Genomic DNA, 21869 nt, shown 5'->3' on the forward strand with positions numbered 1-21869 from the left:
TCGTCAAGTAAGATGTGAACAAGGATTTGAGCAGAGTTAGCGATGTCGAGTTCGGCAAGAGCGGCGAGGAGGATCTGGTGGTTCAGTGTCGAACGCTGCGGACAGCTTGAGAATGAGGACCGATGAGAGGGACAAGGCTCTGGCAGCATGGTGTGGGCAATATATATAAATATGAAAGTCTCCCTCTTCTGTCTCCCACAGTCATCTGCCAGGGCAGTGTGGACAAGCAGACCCGACCTTTGTGGCCTGAGCAAGGTTAGCTGATAGTGTGGGTTCAAACAAACAGCTTATGTTTCTAAACTAATTTCAGATGAATTCCCTTTCTCATTGATGTCAGATGTTCTGATTTCCTGATACCCTTGTCACCCCAGTGTTCTCTTGTTCTTGTAGTTTAGCATGGGAAACTGGCAAGCAAACATTGAGCAGGGCAACTAGTTAAGTGTGACTGAGAAAGGGGGTGCAATGCAATACTGGATCAAACCAAGGTGACGCATACATGAGCACATGGGTGAAGTGGGCAATATATATTAATATATAGTATTAATACAATATTTTCTTGGCACTAAGTGCACAGTATACAACAACCCCCTTTGCCACCTTCAGACCCTCAACCAAGGTACCAAAGAACATAATGGGTAGCCCAACTAGCAGCATTTGATTACGCTGCACTGATTTCACTGTGCTGACCGATCTGGCAGCTATATAAGATTGAGAAGTCCAGGACCACGTCATATCATCCAGAGGGAAATTGGCAATGTGAGAGATCTGATAGGACACTGAACGACCTGCACTGATATCTTTCCCCTGATAAGAAGCCGATGTATCCAAACTACATCTCCCAGCTGATGTAGGCATACAGCACCTCGACACATCGCTCTACTGGCTATTCCCCTTATGCCCTCATGTTTGAGGTACAACCCCGGCTCCTGGTGGACTTTCTCTTGGGACCAGATTCTTCAGAAGAAACAACCAGATTCTCGGACGAGTGGGTCCGGCAGCATCAGGAACCGCTTCCGGTGCCATAAAATCTGGCCCAGAAGAATCAAGAAGGGGCAGCAGACTGCCGCCAGCAACACCACAATACACAGGGAGGAGCAGGATCATCGCTGTCAAGGTTGACCAGTCCTTTACAAAGTGGTCAGAGGGCCAACTGAACCTGGTGGACCACCACACTGATGGCTCAGGTAATGTGCGAAGGGCGCACCGGACCGGTTGCAGAAGGCGCAGCTTGAACCTTAACCGTACACAACAATGGCGCCCCAGCCATCCCCACATATTTGCCACCAAGACATTGTGTTACGCTGGAACAGGGCTTGAACCGGACTCAGATGCAGAGGTAGTCTCCAATGAAAAGTTTTAATAACACGTTCCAAAAACTCAGGAGTTCCAGACAAAAAGGTAAAAACAAGGTACATTCCAAAATCCAAAATGATATTCTAGTTCTCAAAAAACTCAAAAAGGCGAATATACAATAAACAGAGTAAAGTTCTTAGCATAAGCTTACTATGGGCGTTTGGACAAAAACTCAGCACAGCAGGAACTGAAATCAAGGTTTAAAGGGGACATATCATACCACCAGGTGTGAGTGTGATCAGCCATTACAAGCCGTTTTCAAAATGTGCAGCATTGTGACATCACAGGTGGGCGTGTCCACCTAGATGTGTGACGGATAGATGAGCAGTGTTTGCTAGTCTACTGGGTAGGCTGGTAGACTGATCTATCCAGCACACATCTAGATGGACACGCCCACCTGTGATGTCACAATGCCGCACATTTTCAAACCTGCTTGTAATGGCTAATCACACTCACACCTGGTGGTATGATATGTCCCCTTTAAGTACCCACACTTAATTGGACACATGGTAATCAACAGATTAACCTCAGGTGGCAAACCCAAGATGGCCGAACCCAAACAGAAGCATGAAGCACAAAGTCATAGTAGCCACTAGAGGCCAGCAAAAAATCCCAAAATCATAACAGTACCCCCTTCTCTAGGGACGTCTCCTGACGTCCCCTGGACGGTCAGGATGTTGACGGTGGTACTCCTGAATAAAGTTCTTGTCAAGAATGTCCCTCGCCTTGACCCAAGACCGTTCCTCCGGACCATAGCCCTCCCAGTCCACCAGGTACTGAACTCCACCTCACACTAGGCGAGAGTCCAGCAACCGGTGCATAGTAAAAACTTGTTCACCGTTGATGACTCGAGGGGGAGGGGGGTCTTTGGGAGCAGGGGTATGAGGTGATGAAAGCAACGGCCGCAAAAGGGAAACATGGAAGGTGGGGTTTATTCTTAGGGAGCGAGGTAACTGAAGCTTGGAGGTGACTGGGTTGACCCTGTGGACGACCTTAAAAGGGCCCACGTATCGAGGCGCAAGCTTGCGGGACTCCACCTGCAGAGGGAGATCCCTGGAGGACAGCCAAACCCTTTGGCCTGGAAGGAAGCTCGGGGCTGGCCTCCGTCGCCGGTTGGCCTGGACCTGGGCTGCCTTGGATGTTCGCAGAAGCGCCTGACGGGTCTTCCTCCACGTCCTCCTGCAGCGTCTCATGAAGTGGTTCACTGATGGCACACCCACCTCCTCCTCTTGTTCAGGGAACAGAGGCGGCTAGAAGTCAAACTGGCACTGGAACGGAGACATCTTTGTTGCAGAGGACTGGAGGGTGTTATGGGCATTCTCCGCCCACGGCAGCCAGGAACTCCATGTGGATGGGTTGTCCATGGCCAGGCTTCTCAGGGTAGCCTCGAGTTCCTGATTGGCTCTCTCCGTCTGCCCGTTGGATTGGGGATGATAGCCAGATGAGAGGCTGGCTGTGGCCCCGAGTAGTTTGAAGAACGCCCCGCCAAACCCGAGAGGAAAACTAGGGTCCACGGTCTGTCACGATGTCCTGAGGAAGCCCAAACACTCGGAACACGTGATCAAACATTAGTTTGGCAGTCTCTAAAGCAGAAGGTAATTTGCTTAACGGAATGAATCGACAGGCCTTGGAAAACCTGTCGACCACCACAAGAATAACAGTGTTAACTTCAGGCTCAGGCAGACCGGTGATGAAGTCCGCAGACAGGTGTGACCAGGGGCGCTTCGGGATGGGGAGAGGGTGCAGCAATCCTTGGGGCGCAGGCGAGGATTCTTGCTGCGGGTGCATACTGAACAGGCCATCACGAAAGCCCTAGTCTCCTTCTCCATCTCGGGCCACCAGAATCTTCTTTTCAGAAACTCCAACGTTCTTTGGATCCCTGGGTGTGCCGGAAGAATGTCCCCACTCGAGGACCTGGGCCCGCACTCGTCGGGGAACAAACAGGTGTCTTGCTGGACCAGTCCCGGGGTCTGGCTCCTGTCGTTGTGCCTGTCTAACGGTGGATTCGATGCCCCACCGAACAGGCGCCACAATTCTGGACCTTGGAATGACCGGCCTCAGTTCATCCTCTTGATTGTCGGTAGAGAACTGCCTTGACAGGGCATCAGGCTTGCCGTTCTTGGAGCCCGGTCGGTACGAGAGGGTGAATTCAAAACGGCTGAAAAACATGGCCCAGCGAGCTTGACGAGGATTCAGACGTTTAGCCTGCTGCAGGTACTCCAAATTTCTGTGATCAGTCCACACCAGAAAAGGATGTGTAGCCCCCTCCAGCCAGTGTCTTCACTCTTCAAGAGCCATCTTCACAGCCAGAAGCTCCCGATCCCCTACATCGTACCTGGACTCTGTAGGACTTAGACGATGTGAGAAAAAGGCACAGGGATGCAATCTTCCAGAGGAGCGCTGAGAAAGAATAGCCCCAACCCCAATGTTGGAAGCATCAACCTCAACAATAAAAGGCTGTGATGGGTCAGGGAGGACCAGTATGGGTGCCGAAGAGAACCGCTGCTTAAGTTCCTCGAGGGCCTTCTCTGCCTGGAGATCCCACCGAAATGGGCCCCCATCTTTCTTGGTAAGAGCGGAAAGGGGCGCTACCACAGAGCTGAAGCCCCTTATGAACTTACGATAGAAGTTTGCAAACCCTAAAAAGCGTTGTACCTCCTTAACAGTCTTGGGAGTGGCCCATTCCCGCACTGCCTGGGTCTTCTTTGGGTCCATCTGCACCTCACCCTTTCTCAGGATGTATCCCAAGAAGGACACCTCAGGAACATGGAACTCACAATTCTGAGGCTTGACATACAGATGATTCCTCAGAAGCCTTTGGAGAACTTGCCGCACATGAAACACAAAGACATAGTAGCCACTAGAGGCCAGCAAAAAATCCCAAAATCATAACACATTGACCCTTATAGTAATGCACACGAGGAGACCAAAGCTAGGATAGGTTGGGAAATACCCCCTCAACCTGCTGCAACATGATGTTCAAGAGCCCATCCCTTACCGAGCAGGTAGCACCCAAGGAGTGGTCCACAGGGTTTTTTAGGATGATTCCACTATGTACCATGGCAGGCAGGAGCACCACCACCCAAAGGGGAGATTTCAACCCCATGAAGTTTTGCCCGGGCAACTGCTGGGAAGAATCCCACCCTCCAAAATCTGCCAAGATCCACAATGGCAAGAAACCTCATGGTGGCAGTGGTAAGGGCTGCTGCTTCCCTGAGGCCTGAGGTGGTCAGTGATCCCCAATTTAGACCGTTGTTATGTCGCCAGGGCAACAGCACTTTGGGGGTGAATGTGTGTATCTTAAGTGATTGGTGCACACACATAGACACATGACATAGTCCAAGGACCGGCAGGTAATCAGGTAGCTCTAACGGTTTAGCGGATTGGTAGCGACCCCTTGTTACTGTGCTGCATAAACCTCGTGGTGGTGGACTTTCCCTCTACGGACAGATTGGACCGTCCTTTCCGTTACGGAGGGAACCGGAGTAAAACCGACAGTAATGCACGCTGCAGTTAAACCTTATTGTGGAGCATTGACTGTCTTTGGCCGGTGCCACCCCATCTGTGTTTCACCTCTGCGACCGCTTGTCGGTGTGACACGGTCCTGTCATGTTTGGAGAATTCACCCTGGGATTTTTGTATGTTTCAGTTTATGACTGACGTGACCACCAACAAACTGTCGGAATTATAGCTGAACGACACACTTGTGTTGGTCTGTGCGTTGTGATAAGTTTTTAGCTTTAGCGTCTATTCCTTTTATAGCAGTAGCACTTGGATCTTCCTCCTCTCCTTCGGCATTATTGTGCTACAGGAGTTTATGCACAATTGCTTTTACTAAACAAAATATACAAGTAGGCTTATATTGTATTCATTGCTTGTACAAATGTTTTAAATGGGTGCTGCACTTTTTTGTTTTTTATCGGCACTGGCCACTAATGTGTTTTGTTTGCTCTCTCAGAAGGGACCAGGGTAGCACTGTAATATTGTTTTACTTTGGTTTGTTTATTTGATTCTGCATCCCTTCCCCTGGCTGTTGCTCGCAGAGTCCTGTGTCCCACTAAATTGGAATTGGGGGTACCACCTGGTTAGGCTAGGTGTTAGGTACTAGAGGGCTATTGTGTGTTTGATTCCTGGATGGTGATGTATGTAATGAATGTTGCATCCTGCCTTCTGGCTGACAGGCTGACTGTACAAGGCCGGGCCCACACAACGCCTCCTTCAGTGGGGGTCTGTACTGTGTGATACTTTGTAGTGGTGTGTATTTTTAACCCTAACACTACGTGGTATTGACTTTGGATATCGTAGATATTTTTATTATGTAGTGCCTGCTACTGTAGGTGTCAGGTCTGCTGTCCCCAGTTCTGTCTCCTTCAGTCATCTGCCAGGACAGTGTGGACAAGGAGGCTCAACCTTCGTGCCTTGAGGAAGGTTAACTGATAGTGTTGCTTCAAGCACACAGCTCATTTTTCTAAACTGATTTCAGATGAATTCCCTTTCTCATTGATGTCAGATGTTCTGACCGGTTTCCTGATATCCGGGTCACCTCTGTATTCTCTTGTTCTTGTAGTTTAGGCAGGGAAAACTGGCAAGCAAAGATTGAGCAGGGAAACCAGTTCAGAAATTTGACTGAGAAAGGGGGCGCAATCAGTGACAGGATCAAACCAAGGTGATGCATACATGAGGCATGCACGCCTGTCAATCTACCTTCACATGCTGTAGTCTGGAGAAACATACGTTGAGGAGGCGTAAAGATGGGATTGGTAAATCGTGTCAGGCTGCCCGGTCTTGAGCAGTGCTCTCGTCAACAGCACGCCGTTGGTCATGCTCCTCCTGTGGAAAGAAAACTTGTTCTGTATCATTCTCGCCCGATGAGGTCATCCCCAATGACTGGGGAATACATGGTGTAATTATGTGCTTGCTTAGAGGCCTTCTTCCCTCTTGTTTTCCAGGAAGGAAAGGAGGAAATGTCTATTGCATAATAAACACGTTGTGCTGCCTGCCAGGTAATAGCCGGTCATCAGCTGTTCTCTCTAAAAGATCCCTTTTTGCTTTTCCTTTTACCCTAGTTCAGGATGTTTGAGAGTTTTTAGCAAGCTAGCAAAACAAAGGGTGTTTCCTACACCCAGTCTCATTGCCATCTAATGTTGATTATGTGAATTTGAACTTTCAACACTTTGAAATGACCAATAGCCTTGATGCATGTATAGGAGTAATATAAAAATAAAAAAATGTAGACAAAGATTTTTGTAAAAACAACAAAAAGTATAGTAAATACTTATATCTACCTTATTTAATTGAATGCAGCAGTAGTTGGAGCAGTTCCCTGTAACGTGTTGTTGTTCTCATATGCTCAAAGCATAGGAGGCCTCAGGGGACCAAGGTAGCCTCAGTCTCGGGGACATTGACCTGAGTTGTTTGTAAGGTTAAGTTTCACAAGAGGTCATGGTGAGAATATGGAGGCAAGGAGAAACACTGGACTAAAATTCATCATTAGCTTTTTTTTTCTGTTAATAATACTTTTGGGACCTAATGATATACCACAACTGAACCAAGGAAAATTGTTAAATAGTATAAAGTAACCTTATAATGCTTAAGATTCCCTAATCTCTTAACTAGTTGTTAAAAAAAAAGGCAAACGGACTGCATGACATTGACTGAAATCCTGTTACCCATGGCAACCACACTCATTTACTATTCTTAAATGTAAGAGACCAGGGATAAACATGCAAGGCATTCTGGGACACACCTTTGGTATGGATAAAACGTTCCCCAACGTTCCCCCTGCAGTCCTCACTGCCTCCCGGCGCTCCGGGGCTGGGCTTCTGCCCTTCCGTTCATGAAGGTTGGAAGTTCCTCCGACTAGCTCCTCTGATTGGCCCAGGGCTGTGCCAGCCGAAGCACCTTCAGCAGTGGTGTGGGTTTACAAGTTACACCACCGTAGTCCCAGCGAGCCTTCCCTGGGGTCCTCTGGGGGTCCAAACCGGCCTCTAGCCCTGTTTTTGGGGAAGGAAGAGGTAGATATGATGGGGACAATGGGGGGGACATTGGTATGGTTACCATGGAAGATCAATGTCATGGATAAGTTCAAACTATATGCCAGTGACTTCCCAGACGGACAGTAGAAATGTACCAGGAGTGGGATTTAAAAAAAGGGGAGAAACCACATTCAAAGATACTTTTCAAGTAAACCTTGGACTTAATTAGTTGTGTCACAGAGAGTACAATCAAGAGCAGTTAAACTATAACAACACAAAGTGAATTCTCACAAGATCAGAAGATCTTTTACATGCCATTTGGCGTTGTGCAGAAAGGCAGAGAGGCTGTGTCTATTAATAGGCAGGAGTGTGTATTTAAAAGTTCAAATTATATATAAGTTCAGAATGTGTCCACCGATATCAGGTCACCCACAATGTGAAAATGCAGGCTGGAATAAAACGTAACGTTTAACAAGCAAATACACATTTATAGTGTTTGTTTTCCTCCATTGCATCCTTTTGAATCCCAGAACACCGATAATGACCCTGCCTTTGCCCTGTCCGGTCTGGGGCTTGGCCACCATAGTTTCAGGGAAAACATTTCCACTCTGAATAAAACCAGCTGAACTAAAGTCACACAACGTCTGTCTAATCTTCCAGGGCTGACCCGAAGCCTGGGTTAATAGAGACAAGCTTGATTTCATTCATTCTGAGAATCTTTTGAAGTCTCGATTGATCATGCAGAGTGGTAGCCCCGACCATTCTTCGGGCGAAGAAGAGCAATACATTTCTATCTGCTTCTGATACGTTTTTGCTGGAGCCAATCACCAAGCTGGCTTTTCCCCTTGGCGCGCAATTGGCTGGTTTAACACAATGACGACAGGGAAGCGACGGCAAGCAGCCAGTCGCGTACAGAGTCAGTTGAACGAGGCCCGTTGATCACGCCTCTTGTGCTGAAGAAAATTACGGCAGCTTCCCCGGATAGCCAGGCTAGCAGAGTGGTTAATCTACATCTGATTTGTGTGTTTTCAGGAGGTCGTGGTTCAATGAAACCTGTCCCAGTCTCTACAGCACAACACACCCTCAGTCCCAGTACAGCCCAGTCTGCTTTTGCTCTTATTTGTTTCTAAGGTCACCATTCTCATGTTTTGCCTCAGTCAGTGCTGTGGTTCCCATGAGAGGAACTGGCTTGTGGCTTATGTTTGCCAATAAGAGCACGATTGGGATTTGAGCTTACTCCACCACAAGAGGACTGACTCCACCACCGCTGAACCCATGAGTCAGGAGCTGGAGAGGGGCTGCGACATCAGAGACTGGCTCTGTGAAGGGCCGCTACTGTTCCCAACGGGCAGGGGCCATCTGGTGGACCACATGGTGGAGGAGGGGCCTGGTGAGAGGAGGAGGTGTGGAGGAGGTGTGGAGGAGGTGCCTGGTGAGGAGGAGGTGCCTGGTGAGGAGGAGGTGAGGAGGAGGTGTGGAGGAGGTGCCTGGTGAGAGGAGGAGGTGTGGAGGAGGTGTGGAGGAGGTGCCTGGTGAGGAGGAGGTGAGGAGGAGGTGCCTGGTGAGAGGAGGTGAGGAGGAGGTGTGGAGGAGGTGCCTGGTGAGAGGAGGAGGTGTGGAGGAGGGGCCTGGTGAGAGGAGGTGAGGAGGAGGTGAGGAGGAGGTGCCTGGTGAGGAGGAGGTGAGGAGGAGGTGTGGAGGAGGTGCCTGGTGAGAGGAGGAGGTGTGGAGGAGGTGCCTGGTGAGAGGAGGAGGTGTGGAGGAGGTGTGGAGGAGGTGCCTGGTGAGGAGGAGGTGAGGAGGAGGTGCCTGGTGAGAGGAGGTGTGGAGGCGGTGCCTGGTGAGGAGGAGGTGAGGAGGAGGTGCCTGGTGAGAGGAGGAGGTGTGGAGGAGGTGAGGAGGAGGTGCCTGGTGAGAGGAGGTGAGGAGGAGGTGCCTGGTGAGGAGGAGGTGAGGAGGAGGTGTGGAGGAGGTGCCTGGTGAGAGGAGGAGGTGTGGAGGAGGTGTGGAGGAGGTGCCTGGTGAGGAGGAGGTGAGGAGGAGGTGCCTGGTGAGGAGGAGGTGAGGAGGAGGTGCCTGGTGAGAGGAGGAGGTGTGGAGGAGGTGCCTGGTGAGGAGGAGGTGAGGAGGAGGTGCCTGGTGAGAGGAGGAGGTGTGGAGGAGGTGAGGAGGAGGTGCCTGGTGAGAGGAGGTGTGGAGGAGGTGCCTGGTGAGGAGGAGGTGAGGAGGAGGTGCCTGGTGAGAGGAGGAGGTGCGGAGGAGGTGAGTAGGAGGTGCCTGGTGAGGAGGAGGTGAGGAGGAGGTGCCTGGTGAGGAGGAGGTGAGGAGGAGGTGCCTGGTGAGGAGGAGGTGCCTGGTGAGGAGGAGGTGCCTGGTGAGGAGGAGGTGAGGAGGAGGTGCCTGGTGAGGAGGAGGTGAGGAGGAGGTGCGGAGGAGGTGAGGAGGAGGTGCCTGGTGAGGAGGAGGTGAGGAGGAGGTGCCTGGTGAGAGGAGGAGGTGTGGAGGAGGTGCGTGGTGAGCAGGAGGAGGTGTGGAGGAGGTGCCTGGTGAGGAGGAGGTGAGGAGGAGGTGTGGAGGAGGTGTGGAGGAGGTGCCTGGTGAGGAGGAGGTGCCTGGTGAGAGGAGGAGGTGCGGAGGAGGTGAGGAGGAGGTGCCTGGTGAGAGGAGGAGGTGTGGAGGAGGTGAGGAGGAGGTGCCTGGTGGAGGAGGTAAGGAGGAGGTGCCTGGTGAGAGGAGGAGGTGTGGAGGAGGTGAGGAGGAGGTGCCTGGTGAGGAGGAGGTGAGGAGGAGGTGCCTGGTGAGGAGGAGGTGAGGAGGAGGTGCCTGGTGAGAGGAGGAGGTGCCTGGTGAGAGGAGGAGGTATGGAGGAGGTGCCTGGTGAGGAGGAGCTGACTGGTGAGGAGGAGGTGCCTGGTGAGGTGAGGAGGAGGTGAGGAGGAGGTGCCTGGTGAGGAGGAGGTCAGGAGGAGGTGAGGAGGAGGTGCCTGGTGAGGAGGAGGTCAGGAGGAGGTGAGGAGGAGGTGCCTGGTGAGGAGGTGCCTGGTGAGGAGGAGGTGACTGGTGCGGAGGAGGTGACTGCTGAGAGGAGTTTTTAAAGACAGTTAAAGACTCACAGATCCAGATCTGATTGGTTTATTTCTTTATTTGGGGGGGATGATCCAGATCTGATTGGTTTATTTCTTTATTTGGGGGGGATGATATAGGGGGGATGATCCAGATCTGATTGGTTTATTTCTTTATTTGGGGGGGATGATATAGGGGGGATGATCCAGATCTGATTGGTTTATTTCTTTATTTGGGGGGGATGATATAGGGGGGATGATCCAGATGTTCCCTGGAGATAGGACCACCGTGTTTGAGGGGTATTCCTGTCGTCTCCTCTTCCCTTCGTCTGCCTTAGAAGATCAGATACATCTCAATGTTGTAATATCTCAAGCTCCACCCAAAGTGATCTCCAAAGTCTCCACACGCCCCTCTCCTTCCCAGTAGCCCCATTTGCGTGTGTGTGCGTGTGCGTGCGTGTGTCTGTTTGCGTCTCACTCCTACCAACCCTCTCACCCTGCCTTATCCTGAACATCAGCTCTGGACCAGGAGCGCTACTACTGCTGGAACCCGAGTGAAAGGAAGGCTGCTGCGGTCTCCATAAGCTCCGTGCCCACAGTCGAACCCTCAAGCCACCGCTCGGATGCTGCCTGGCTCTGCGTCCCGGCCACTCAATGAGAGAAAAGACGCACAAGAGAGATGGGAATTGGACAGCGACCGTGTGTTTGCTCTCCGCGGGGAATATCTCACAGCCTTTCCGTCGTGCTTTTCGTGGTGATTTTGGCGCAGCTGTGCGCCGCTTTTAACCTCGACACCGAGACGCGCCTTACCTTCACCGGGCCTGCGGGAAGTTATTTCGGCTATTCTGTGGACTTCTTTAGTAATCCAGCTGGGTAAGATAGGCCTACTTTAATTTATTTGTTAAGGTATCTGCAGTAATATTATGTATATGACTTTATCATAGATAATAATATATTACAAACGAATATAGGCCTAGTTCGTTTAAGGAATTATGTTACAATAAATCGTATGTGATGCTGTGTGTTGGTCCGAATGAAAACTAACGGGTGGGACAACTCACGGAAATCTGACACGCAAATTCTACCTGCTCTCAGGCAACTTTCATACGGCAGCCTATAATCTCGCGGTATTTTGTTAACGAATTACATTTTCCGATGTTGATGTTTACGTGCAGAAAAGCGCGCGAAACCCGTTTGTTTCCGACGCGCACCGGTTGCGAGTTTAAAGCCCCTTCAAAGCTTCGTATGGCTTCTATTTACTGCCCTGAAATGGATTTTGATTAAAGAAAAGAAAGGTCAGCTCTGCACAACAGCTAGCGGCTAAAGGAGATTAGATGTTGATGATATTATTACAGTGAGACAACATCCTAAATGAGTCAATACTTGATTAGGTCATTGAATTACGGCACCTAACAGCCAACCCCACAGTCAAATCATTCCTGCACACAAAAATGACATTTAAATAATGAATTACCATTTTAGGCCTCCTTAAATTTGAACTCGTTATAAGCTCTTGAGTTGTAATAAGGTTTGATGTTGGTTTAATAGTGTTGGCACCAGCAACAGGATATTTCTTTATAATAATTGGAAGGTGTAATTGTGAGCATTAACTCTTATCAGGGTGTTGATTAGACAACCCTGGACCCAGTCTTTTAAGATTCATGGTTATTTCTTATTTTGCACTTCGTCTATCAATGTATTGTTTCTATTGTAAATGTTTTATTCCACACATCTACTGCTTTTAGAAGGCAACATAGTATACAAACATGCGCGCACACACACACACACACACACACACACACCCGGCCTAAGCTAATAAGGCATTTTTAGGAGGCAAGAGGCGAGTGTTTTGGGTGGAGGTGGTCCCAGGGTCGTGACTCAATCCCCGCAGCGGCTGACATGTTGAGGTCAGGTTCAGGGTCTGAGGACCCTTCAGCCCATTCACTGCCTGATGGGGGGCTACCAGGGGCAGGACAGCGTATCAGTGCACGTGTCCGTTAATAGCAGGCAAAAAGCCAGAAAGGCATGCTTAACCCTAAATGAGACAAAGTCTCACACGGAAAACAATACAACAACGAAAACAACCCGGGAGGGATCGACGGTCCCGTCACCCACGAGGACCGTTCTCTCCGTGCAGGAGGGAGAGCCCCGAATGAGTGGAGAAGCAGGCTATTTAAGCCCTGCTCCTCCACCTGTTCCTAAGGTGCTCTGCATGCCCTTAATTGGCCCGGGGCCGGGTTGCCACACGGGACACTCGCGAGCCGTACGAAGTACGTAGTTGTGTCGCATCTTATCCTAGCTGTCTGTTGTATACAGGGGATGGGTTATCTTAGCGATTGGAAGTGCTTGGCACTTGGTTCTATGAACATCCTTACTGTACCGACAGCGATATATTGTTTCACCTTCAACACAAATGTATTGATTGTAAGTCGCTTTGGCTAAAAGCGTCTGCCAAATGCCCTAAGTGTAAATTTAAATGTGACATGAAGAAGACAGACTCCAGGTCTGTTGTTCTGTTCACATGTCAGGACCCCTGGTTGTTGAAACATGGGGGGACCCCTGGTTGTTGAAACTACTTGCTCAGTGCTGAAACACGGTTGGATACGCCTTTGGTCCTGCCTGTCACTCACTCCGCTTGGTCAGCCAATGACAGGCTGATGGACAGCAGAGTGCCTTGGACCAGGGGGGAGGGAGCTGATGGACTTAGGGTATTCTGGTCCCCACCAGCCCCATGACGATGAGCTAAACCCAGAAGGAAGCGCTCCACGTTTTGGCTCTTAATCGCTCCATCAAAGAAAGTAAGGTTGTTATGAAGCTGGAGCGGCAAGCATAACAAATAACAGAAGTCGACGCTGGTATCCACAATCGTGTGGAAAAAAGGAAGTCATCGCTTTTCTTTGACTAAGGATTGGTTTATAACTTCATATATACTCTAAACAGAGTATTAATAACATTATTTGGGTACTTCTTGGAATGAAACACATTTTTACACTATACCTTTTTAAGAATCTTGGCCGCTCGCAATAACTGCGGCCCACCCAAAAGCTCCTTGCTGCCTCTTCTGAACAGCTTCCATGATGACTACATTTACGTTTACATTTAGGGCATTTAGCGGTGGGGGGGGACTATAGCGGTGAAAGCTTTGAAAGAAGAATCCCGTTGCACGTCATAGGGCGTGGAAAGGCCTGCTCCCAGTCAGGAACCACTGTAACTACTTCTGCCAAGGCAGTGATGCTCTGGTGCTATCCAGATATGTGTGTGTGTGGGTGTGTGTGTATGTGTGTGAGTGCGTGTGTGTGTGTGTGTGTGTTTGTCCATGCATGTTTGTGTGTGTGTGTGTGTGTGTTTTGGGGACTATGAGGTGAGTCTTATAGTCTCGTAGGTACCACACATATATACATGCATCACTTAATTGATCGATTTGACCAACCACGAAATATTCCAATGCTAATATCAACACCGTGTCCTTCAGCAGTACTTACTTAGTACCAGCGCTTCAGAATACTGTTCATCTGGAGTGCTATCTACCACAGGCTACTTATTCCAGGGTCAGAGACCTGCAGTGTTCAGAAACAGGAGGGCTGGTAGCCATTATCCATCCAGTGGCAACACATTGGGTGGGTATGGGTTCAGATCTAAATAGAGGGGAACACAGCGATGATAGCGATAAGGTGTTTGTTTACTATGTGTACAGCACACACACACACACACACACACATACACCACTATCAACACAATCTCCCCCCCCCCCCTCTCTCTCTCTCTCTCTCTCCCCCCCTCTCTCTCTCTTTTTCTCTCTCTCTCTCCCTCTCTCTCTCTCTCCCTCCCTCTCTCTCCCTCCCCCCCTCTCTCTCTCTCTCTCTCTCCCTCCCCCCTCTCTCTCTCTCTCTCTCCCTCCCCCCCCTCTCTTTTTCTCTCTCTCTCTCTCTCTCCCTCTCTCTCTCTCTTTCTCTCTCTCCCTCCCCCCTCTCTCTCTCCCTCTCTCTCTCTCTCTCTCTCTCTCTCTCTCCCCCCTCTCTCTCCCTCCCCCCTCTCTCTCTCTCTCTCTCCCTCCCCCCTCTCTCTCTCCCTCTCTCTCTCTTTCTCTCTCTCTCTCTCTCTCCCTCCCTCTCTCTCTCTCTCTCTCTCTCTCTCTCTCTCTCTCCCTCCCCCCCCCTCTCTCTCTCTCTCGCTCTCTCTCTCTCTCACCACTCGATCTATTTCTCATGATATTTTCTGTGGTCTCATCTCCATCTTCTAAGGGGGTGACCCCAGCTATCTGCACTATGACTAAAGAACGCCGTTCTTTAGTCAGGAACTGTTCGCCTGGCTCGTCACACCATGTAAGGCTTTGTTATTTTGTTTTTTAACTCCATGCTAGTGTTCTGATTGGTGCGCCCAAAGCCAACACCAGCCAGCCAAACGTCACCGAGGGAGGGGCCGTCTACCTGTGCCCTTGGAGCCAGGGGAATTGCACCGTCGTCCACTTTGATGAACAAGGTAGGCTGCCTCCTGTGTGCCTCATCAATCATCCCGATTACTAAAACACCACGCAAGTACAGATGGAGGTCGAACAAGTTACGTGAGAAGCGGAACATTAATGGCAAAACACTAAAACAACCAAAGAATGGTTCTTCATTGTCATGATGTTAAGAATAGGTAACTGTGTGTCAAGACCCATAGCTTCACCCAACGCAGAACAACAACTCTTTGACATGACAAGGAGAACGGTTTGATTAATTCACTACGCAAAGTAGTCGTTGGGTCCAGGGTCCATAAGTAGCTGCCCAGGGTGGTCACAGCAGGAGGCGGAAACCACAGTCAGAACTACCGATGTCAGGACCGATGTCAGGACCGCAGAGTCGCTCACCAGCTTCCGCAAAAGACTCAAAACTCACCTGTTCAGAGTTCATCTCGACTCTGCATAGAAACCAATGCACAGCCACCATTGAATGTTGTACGTCCTGGCACTTGTACATTGCACTTATTCAAGGTACTTAATTGTGTAGCATCTACAGTAGCTGCTATCGCTGCTTTACACGGGGAATGGGTTAGCCTAGCGATTGTAATACTTGCACTTGGTTCTATGAACGTCTTTACTGTACCGACAGTGATATATTGTTTCACTTCTTATGACAAATGCACTTATTGTAACAAATGCACTTATTGTTAGTCGCTTTGGATAAAAGCGTCTGCTAAATGCCCTAAATGTAAATGTAAAGAACTATGCTTTCACTGAGCTGCCTTTGGCGCAGGGCGGTGCAGCATTAAGCTGTTCCTAACCACCCATCAGAGTGTCTCCAGAGCCTGCTGGCAGTCTCTTGGATCCGGCCCGCCTCTGGCCCGTCAGATGTATGAGGAGCTGGACACCGCCAAGCTCCTAATCCTCTGCCTCTTTTTGATTGAAGCCAGCCTTTTGATGCTCATTTCCCTGCTTAAAGGGTAATTCCGGTGTAAAATGGATTTGGGATATGTTTTGTATGATAACGAGTTGAAACGTTCGTTTTGGAGCACACAAACCGTATATAGACGCTTTCTTCAGTTAGCTGTTTTGAGCCGATTCTATCAAAACGCTATAAACTTGGAACGATGGGGGCACTGGTTATGGTAAAAACTAAATCGCTATTTTAAACCACTTAAAAGGCTAAAAGTAGCCTGACACTTCTTTGGTAGTATAATAAGGGTCTTAACATATAAAACGAGGCATTGAGAACTTTGTAAGTGTACAGATTGTTTATTAAAAATGACATTTTATACACACAATACCGTCAGTAGATCACCCGTCGACGCCATTTTGTTTTTAAGACTCGATAAGTAGATTGGCGAACACAGAGCTTGCGTGTTGCTGACGGAAGTCACAATCTCTGTGTTCGTCAATCTAGCTATCGAGTCTTAGCCTTTTAAGTGGTTTAAAAATAGCGATTTAGTTTTTACCATAACCAGTGTCCCCATCGTTTCAAGTTTATTGCGTTTTGATAGAATCGGCTAAAAACAGCCAACTGAAGAAAGCGTCTATATGCGGTTTGTGTGCTCCGAAACGAACGTTTCAACTCAATATCATACTTAACATATCCCAAATCCATTTTACACCGGAATTACCCTTTAATGGTGGCTGACTCCCCACCGTCACCACAACTAGCACCTCACTGCCTCCCCACTACCGTCATCACCGCTAGCATCCCCACCACCACCTTCACCCCCACCACTGCCCCCGTGTAAAGACTCACCCCTGGTGCGTTTGACTGTCTGTTGATGTGTTTGCCAGCCTTTCCGACCAGCCTGCGTTTCCTTGCGCGTACCCGTGAGGCTCTCTTTAACCAGCACCGTCATTTAGGGGGGACCATGACCCCAGAGGGCCCCCTGGGGACTGGTGGGGCTGCCCCTCTGTCAGCCCAGAAAAATAACTGTGTCCCTCAGAAGATAGACAGGAAGAGATAATAGATAAGGCGCTGCTGGCTCCAAGGGCCGCGTGTTATCCTGTGCGTGCTCACATACCACACGCTCGCATGGCGTGGGCGTCCGCTGGGACCGGGGAGTTACGATTTGGTGGGCCAACGTGCGTACTGCGGAGCCGCGTACCAACATATCCACTGGGCTTGCCAGACACACACACACACACACACACACACACACGCACACACACACAGCTTCTCTCCGAGGTGGTGGGAGGGCTGTGGCCCCTGGCTGTCTGTAGGATGTGTGAGGGGGACACAGTCCAGGCCCCGCTGGCAGACCGGCCCCAGGGCCGCTCATCCATCACCAGCGGACCACTGCTCACCGCTTTAAAGAGACGGGCCCCTGTTAAGGCATGTGAATGATGTGCTGGGCTGGTGCACTTCTTACTCTGGCTGGATTGGAAAGGCTATTTATTATACGGTTGTTGGGCTTGAATAACATCTCGACCCTTCATAACGTCTTGAGCCTCATTTAGCCAGGCTGGTTGACTGCCCTCCACAGCATCTGGAGCATAACATCTGGAACGTACCGGTTACAGAACTGCCCTGCCACCCAGTCCCTCCTAGATCTAAGCTTTGGCGGTGCTTTAAAACGCCCTTCGTACTAATTGTCCACAGCGTCGATGCTGGCATCTCATTGTTGAATATGTTGGCTGATATCGCAGCTCTGCTTTTGGATGGACAGGTTTAAAAACCGCCAAAGAAACACACTTATGATTCCTGTTACCTCCTCATCCACACCGCTCGCCAGCTCCTCAGACATAAACAACGCCGTCTGACGCCCTGGTGTGTGGGGGCGGATGTGTGTGTGTGTGTGTGTGTGTGTGTCTGGTGTGTGTGTGTGTATGTGTGTGTGTGTGTGGGGGTGTGTGTGTGTGTGACAGGAGCATGGAGGATGGATTAGAGTCTCATACCATAGTCCTGTAAAGAAAACACAAAGAGTGTAAACGTGTAAAAGGTCTCAGACATAAGACATCACGATACAATCAATCACAGGGCAGTTTAAACGCACGCTTCTTTGCAAAGGAAAAACAAAGCCGCACATAATAGCTGCCTACTATTTACCTGTTAATCATTATACGCTCAAAGTGTGCTTGGCATTAAAGAAAGGCATCGTGGCTGCCAAACTGTGAGTTCGTTTCGGCATGTCAGCCAACTGACCCGCCACACGCTACAGACCAGTGCCCTCGGCGGCTGACATCCTGTTTTTGTACGCAGCTAGCGCTAAACTGAGAGAGTTGTGTTGTGCCCCCATCAGGTGACCGCTCCTTTGAGATGAACGAGGTCGACACGCAGGTAGAGTTCAAGTCCCACCAGTGGTTCGGGGCCGTGGTGCGCTCCCACCACAACACTGTGCTGGTAAGCCCTCTCTCCCACCATAACACTGTACTGGTAGGCCCTCACTCCAACCACAACACTGTACTGATAACTAAGCATGAGAATACTGCTGTGTGCTCATGCTTAAGAGTAACATACTGCTGTGTGCTCATGCTTAAAAGGGACATATCATACCACCAGGTGTGAGTGTGATTAGCCTTACAAGCCGTTTCGAAAATCTTCCCCATATGACATCACTAGTGGGCGTGTCCACCTAGATCTGTGCTTGATAGATCAGTCTACCAGCCTACCGAGTGGACTGAAGTAAACGATGCTCGTCTATCCAGCACAGATCTAGGTCATGTGACGTCATATGGGGCAGATTTTCGAAACGGCTTGTAAGGCTAATCACACCCACACCTGTTGGTGTGATATGTCCCCTTTAAGGGTAACATGTGTGCCTTGTGTCCCCAGGCCTGTGCTCCCCGGTACTACTGGAGAACAGAGCACGACACGCCATTCTCCGACGCCACAGGCACCTGCTACCTCTCGGTGGACGGCCTCAGGACCTTTGTGGAGTACGCCCCCTGTCGGACAGGTACGGTACTGCAGCGGGGAGATGTCGGCTCTTGAGGCCGGCAGGTCGTCGGCTCAACCCCAGTGTTCTCGTCAGCAGTAGCAGCTCGAGGGGGGGGGTTGGACCTGTGCTTCATGCGTCTCTTGTTCTGGTTCTTCCTGTGACCTCAGAGCGCCACGGGCCTGCAGGTCAGGGCTATTGCCAGGGGGGCTTCAGCGCAGACTTCACCAAGGTGAGGACGAGAGCAAAGACCGCCCTCTCTGTTTGGTATCTCCCGGATCTTCTGACTTCTGACGTTAATTGGATGACGCGTGGTAATAAAAGCGTGTTGCATGTTTTGTGTTGCAGGAAGGAAAGGTTTTGCTTGGAGGGCCAGGAAGTTTTTATTGGCAAGGTGAGCAGAGAAGTGCTATCTTTCATCGTGTGGTGGTTGAACAGGACCAGGTCCTCTTGATTGGTGTCAGGGAGCGTCCCTTCTGACGTGGGTCCTCTTGATTGGTGTCAGGGAGCGTCCCTTCTGACGTGGGTCCTCTTGATTGGTGTCAGGGAGCGTCCCTTCTGACGTGGGTCCTCTTGATTGGTGTCAGGGAGCGTCCCTCCTGACGCGGGTGACACCGCCTGTCAGATGACGACAGAAGGTCAGGAGTCGTGCCTATTGTGTTACCCCTTGACCTTTTACCCCCCCCCCCTTAGGTCAGGTGATCTCAGCCACCCCAGAAGACATCGTCAAGGCCTACTACCCGTCCTACTTCCTGCTGTCTGTCGCCGGGCAGATTCAGACCAGACAGGCCCAGGGCTGCTACGACGACAGTTACCAGGGTAACTGCTGTGTTTACCATCTAAATCAGCATGTGTATGTGTCCCACATCAAGACTGATGATGCAGTCTCGCTACAATAACCACAAGGCTTCACTTATGTCGAAATAGCTCATCTTTGGTCCACGGTACGTGGTTTGGTACACCGAATATTCAATTGCAAAAAGATTTGATTTGCCTCCCCTTGAACAAAGTAGTGAGGAAGGAGATTTTGGTTCAGATACCTGGCTTCCGTTATGCCAAAGGAAGCCTCTGCTTCTGGTAGCTTGTGCCTGAAGAGGTGTGGGAGATCAGAGGGACACAGCTGATTAGAGTGCACATGCTCAGAGCTGGGCACTAACATGCTCCCTGAGCTCAGAGGATCCAGACCTTAACATCCAGACACCTTGTAATGGGCTTGTGGTGGTAGGCTCATGGAAAGGCCTTCTGTGCCTCAATAAGAGTGTTTTGTCCACTTGGACCGGCTGTTTAAATCTGTGACGCGAGGTAGTGTAGCTCTGCGTGGCGGGTGTGAGCTAGCATGGTGGGAGCTGTGATCAAAGAGAGACCAATGGGCTGGCCAGCGATTTTTCAATTTATATTAAATTTAAATGAATGATGATGACAACCTAACCCTGTGTCTAAACACCTATGACCACCCACAATTCTAACGTGTGCATATGTGCCTGCGTGCGTGCGTCCGTGTGCGTGCGTGTGTGTGCGTGTTTGTGCGTGTATGCGTTTGTGTGTGTGTGTGTGTGTGTGCACGTGTGTGCGTGTGCGTGTGTGTATGCATGCGTTCTGTTCTATGTGTGTGTGTGTGTCTTGTTCTCTAGGTTACTCTGTGTCGGCTGGAGAGTTCAGCGGGGACAATGTCGAAGGTGAGGCTCATGTTTACAGTGTGTGGTGTGGTGTGTGGTGACTGAACTCCGAGCAGATGAGCAGTAAACACATGGGCCACTCACTCCATAACAACAAAGAAATCCCCCATTTTAATGAAGAGGGACAACATATTCTATTAAGGTCGAGCTCCGCTATCAGTCTATAACTATGATCTATATTTGGAAACATGACTTGACGTCCTCCGTGTCTTTGGTCTGAACTTGTGTCCCCTTGCGTCTCTTTTTTTTCCCAGATATTGTAGCTGGGGTCCCTAAAGGGCTAATGCTGTATGGCTTGGTAAAGCATCCCTACACGCCACTCACACAGCAGCAGCAGCTGGCAGCGTGCTGCGAGGCCAGTACTGCGGGCGACTCGCCTCACGGTACAGCCACTCTAACCGACGCATCTCTGCCCTGGTCTCCGCAGGTGTCCATCCTGGACGGCCGGAGCCTGGCCTCTGTGGTCAACCTGACAGGAGAGCAGGTACGGCAGGACCCGCGTGACTTACAGTTACATAAACATTCTGGGCATCTAGCAGACGCTTTTCCAAAGCGACTGACAATAAGTCCATTTGTCGGAATAAGGAGAAACAACAATATAGGCTGTCCGGTGCAGTAAGGGTGTTCATAGAACCAATGGCAAGGGCAACAGCAATCGCTAGCTTAACCCATAACCCATGCTACACAACTAAGTACTAAAAGTAAATACGACATGCAAACAAGTGCGCACATTAGATGCCAGGACGTAAGACATACAATGAGAAGGAGGGGGAGGGCTATGCAGAGTCTAGGTGAACTTCAGTGTTCACCTCACTCACCCTCATCCCTTCATACACAGGTCATGTCTGTGTATGTGATGACTGTGTGTTTGTATGTGTGCGAGTGTGTGTGTGTGTGTGTGTGTGTACTTGGATATGTGTGCGTGTGTGTGTGTGGCTGGGTCTGTTTGTGCGCGCGTGCGTGCGTGCTTGGCTATGAGAGAATGAAGTGTGTGCTGGAGTGTGTGTACTGAGAGTGGAGAGAGTATGGAGGAATCTGCTGGGTGGATATATCTGTTGAGTTCAGAGGTCAGCCGTCTCACTGCGCATGGGTATAAGGAGCAGAACGGCAGCCTGTAGCCCAACAACACTCCCTCTCTCTCTCTGTCTGTCTGTCTGTCTGTCTGTCTGTCTGTCTGTCTGTCTGTCTGTCTGTCTGTCTGTCTGTCTGTCCCTCTCTCTCTCTCTCTCTCTCTCTCTCTCTCTCTCTCTCTCTCTCCCTCTGCTCAGAGAGGCCGGTATACAGGGTTAGGGAAGCTAAGGCTAAAGGTCATGGTAAGAGATACGACATACCACACACACACTGACACAAGGAACCAAATACAAACACATTCACACACAAACAAACACGTACACACACATACACACAGATGGACACACATTAATTCAAGCAAACACACACGCATACACCAGCCCCTTGTTACATGTGAGCAGTGG

General features: G+C 50.1%; 1 protein-coding gene across 3 annotated transcripts in view; it reads left to right on the plus strand.

Moving 5' to 3' along the window:
- The first annotated feature begins 10915 nt into the window (after positions 1 to 10915).
- LOC307079196 (integrin alpha-5-like) overlaps positions 10916 to 21869 on the plus strand; it is a 34643-nt gene continuing 23689 nt past the window's right edge. For all 3 annotated transcript variants that reach the window (XM_079741338.1, XM_079741339.1, XM_079741340.1), the window contains exons 1-10: positions 10916 to 11263; positions 14751 to 14869; positions 18083 to 18183; positions 18616 to 18739; positions 18889 to 18950; positions 19067 to 19112; positions 19412 to 19537; positions 20350 to 20394; positions 20649 to 20692; positions 20822 to 20878. In XM_079741338.1, coding sequence (XP_079597464.1) covers positions 11070 to 11263; positions 14751 to 14869; positions 18083 to 18183; positions 18616 to 18739; positions 18889 to 18950; positions 19067 to 19112; positions 19412 to 19537; positions 20350 to 20394; positions 20649 to 20692; positions 20822 to 20878 — 918 coding nt within the window. In that variant the 5' untranslated portion in view covers positions 10916 to 11069. The remainder of the gene's footprint in view (positions 11264 to 14750; positions 14870 to 18082; positions 18184 to 18615; positions 18740 to 18888; positions 18951 to 19066; positions 19113 to 19411; positions 19538 to 20349; positions 20395 to 20648; positions 20693 to 20821; positions 20879 to 21869) is intronic.

Source organism: Pollachius pollachius, assembly GCF_949987615.1.
Source record: "Pollachius pollachius genome assembly, chromosome: 8".
Classification (NCBI taxonomy): Eukaryota; Metazoa; Chordata; class Actinopteri; order Gadiformes; family Gadidae; genus Pollachius; species Pollachius pollachius.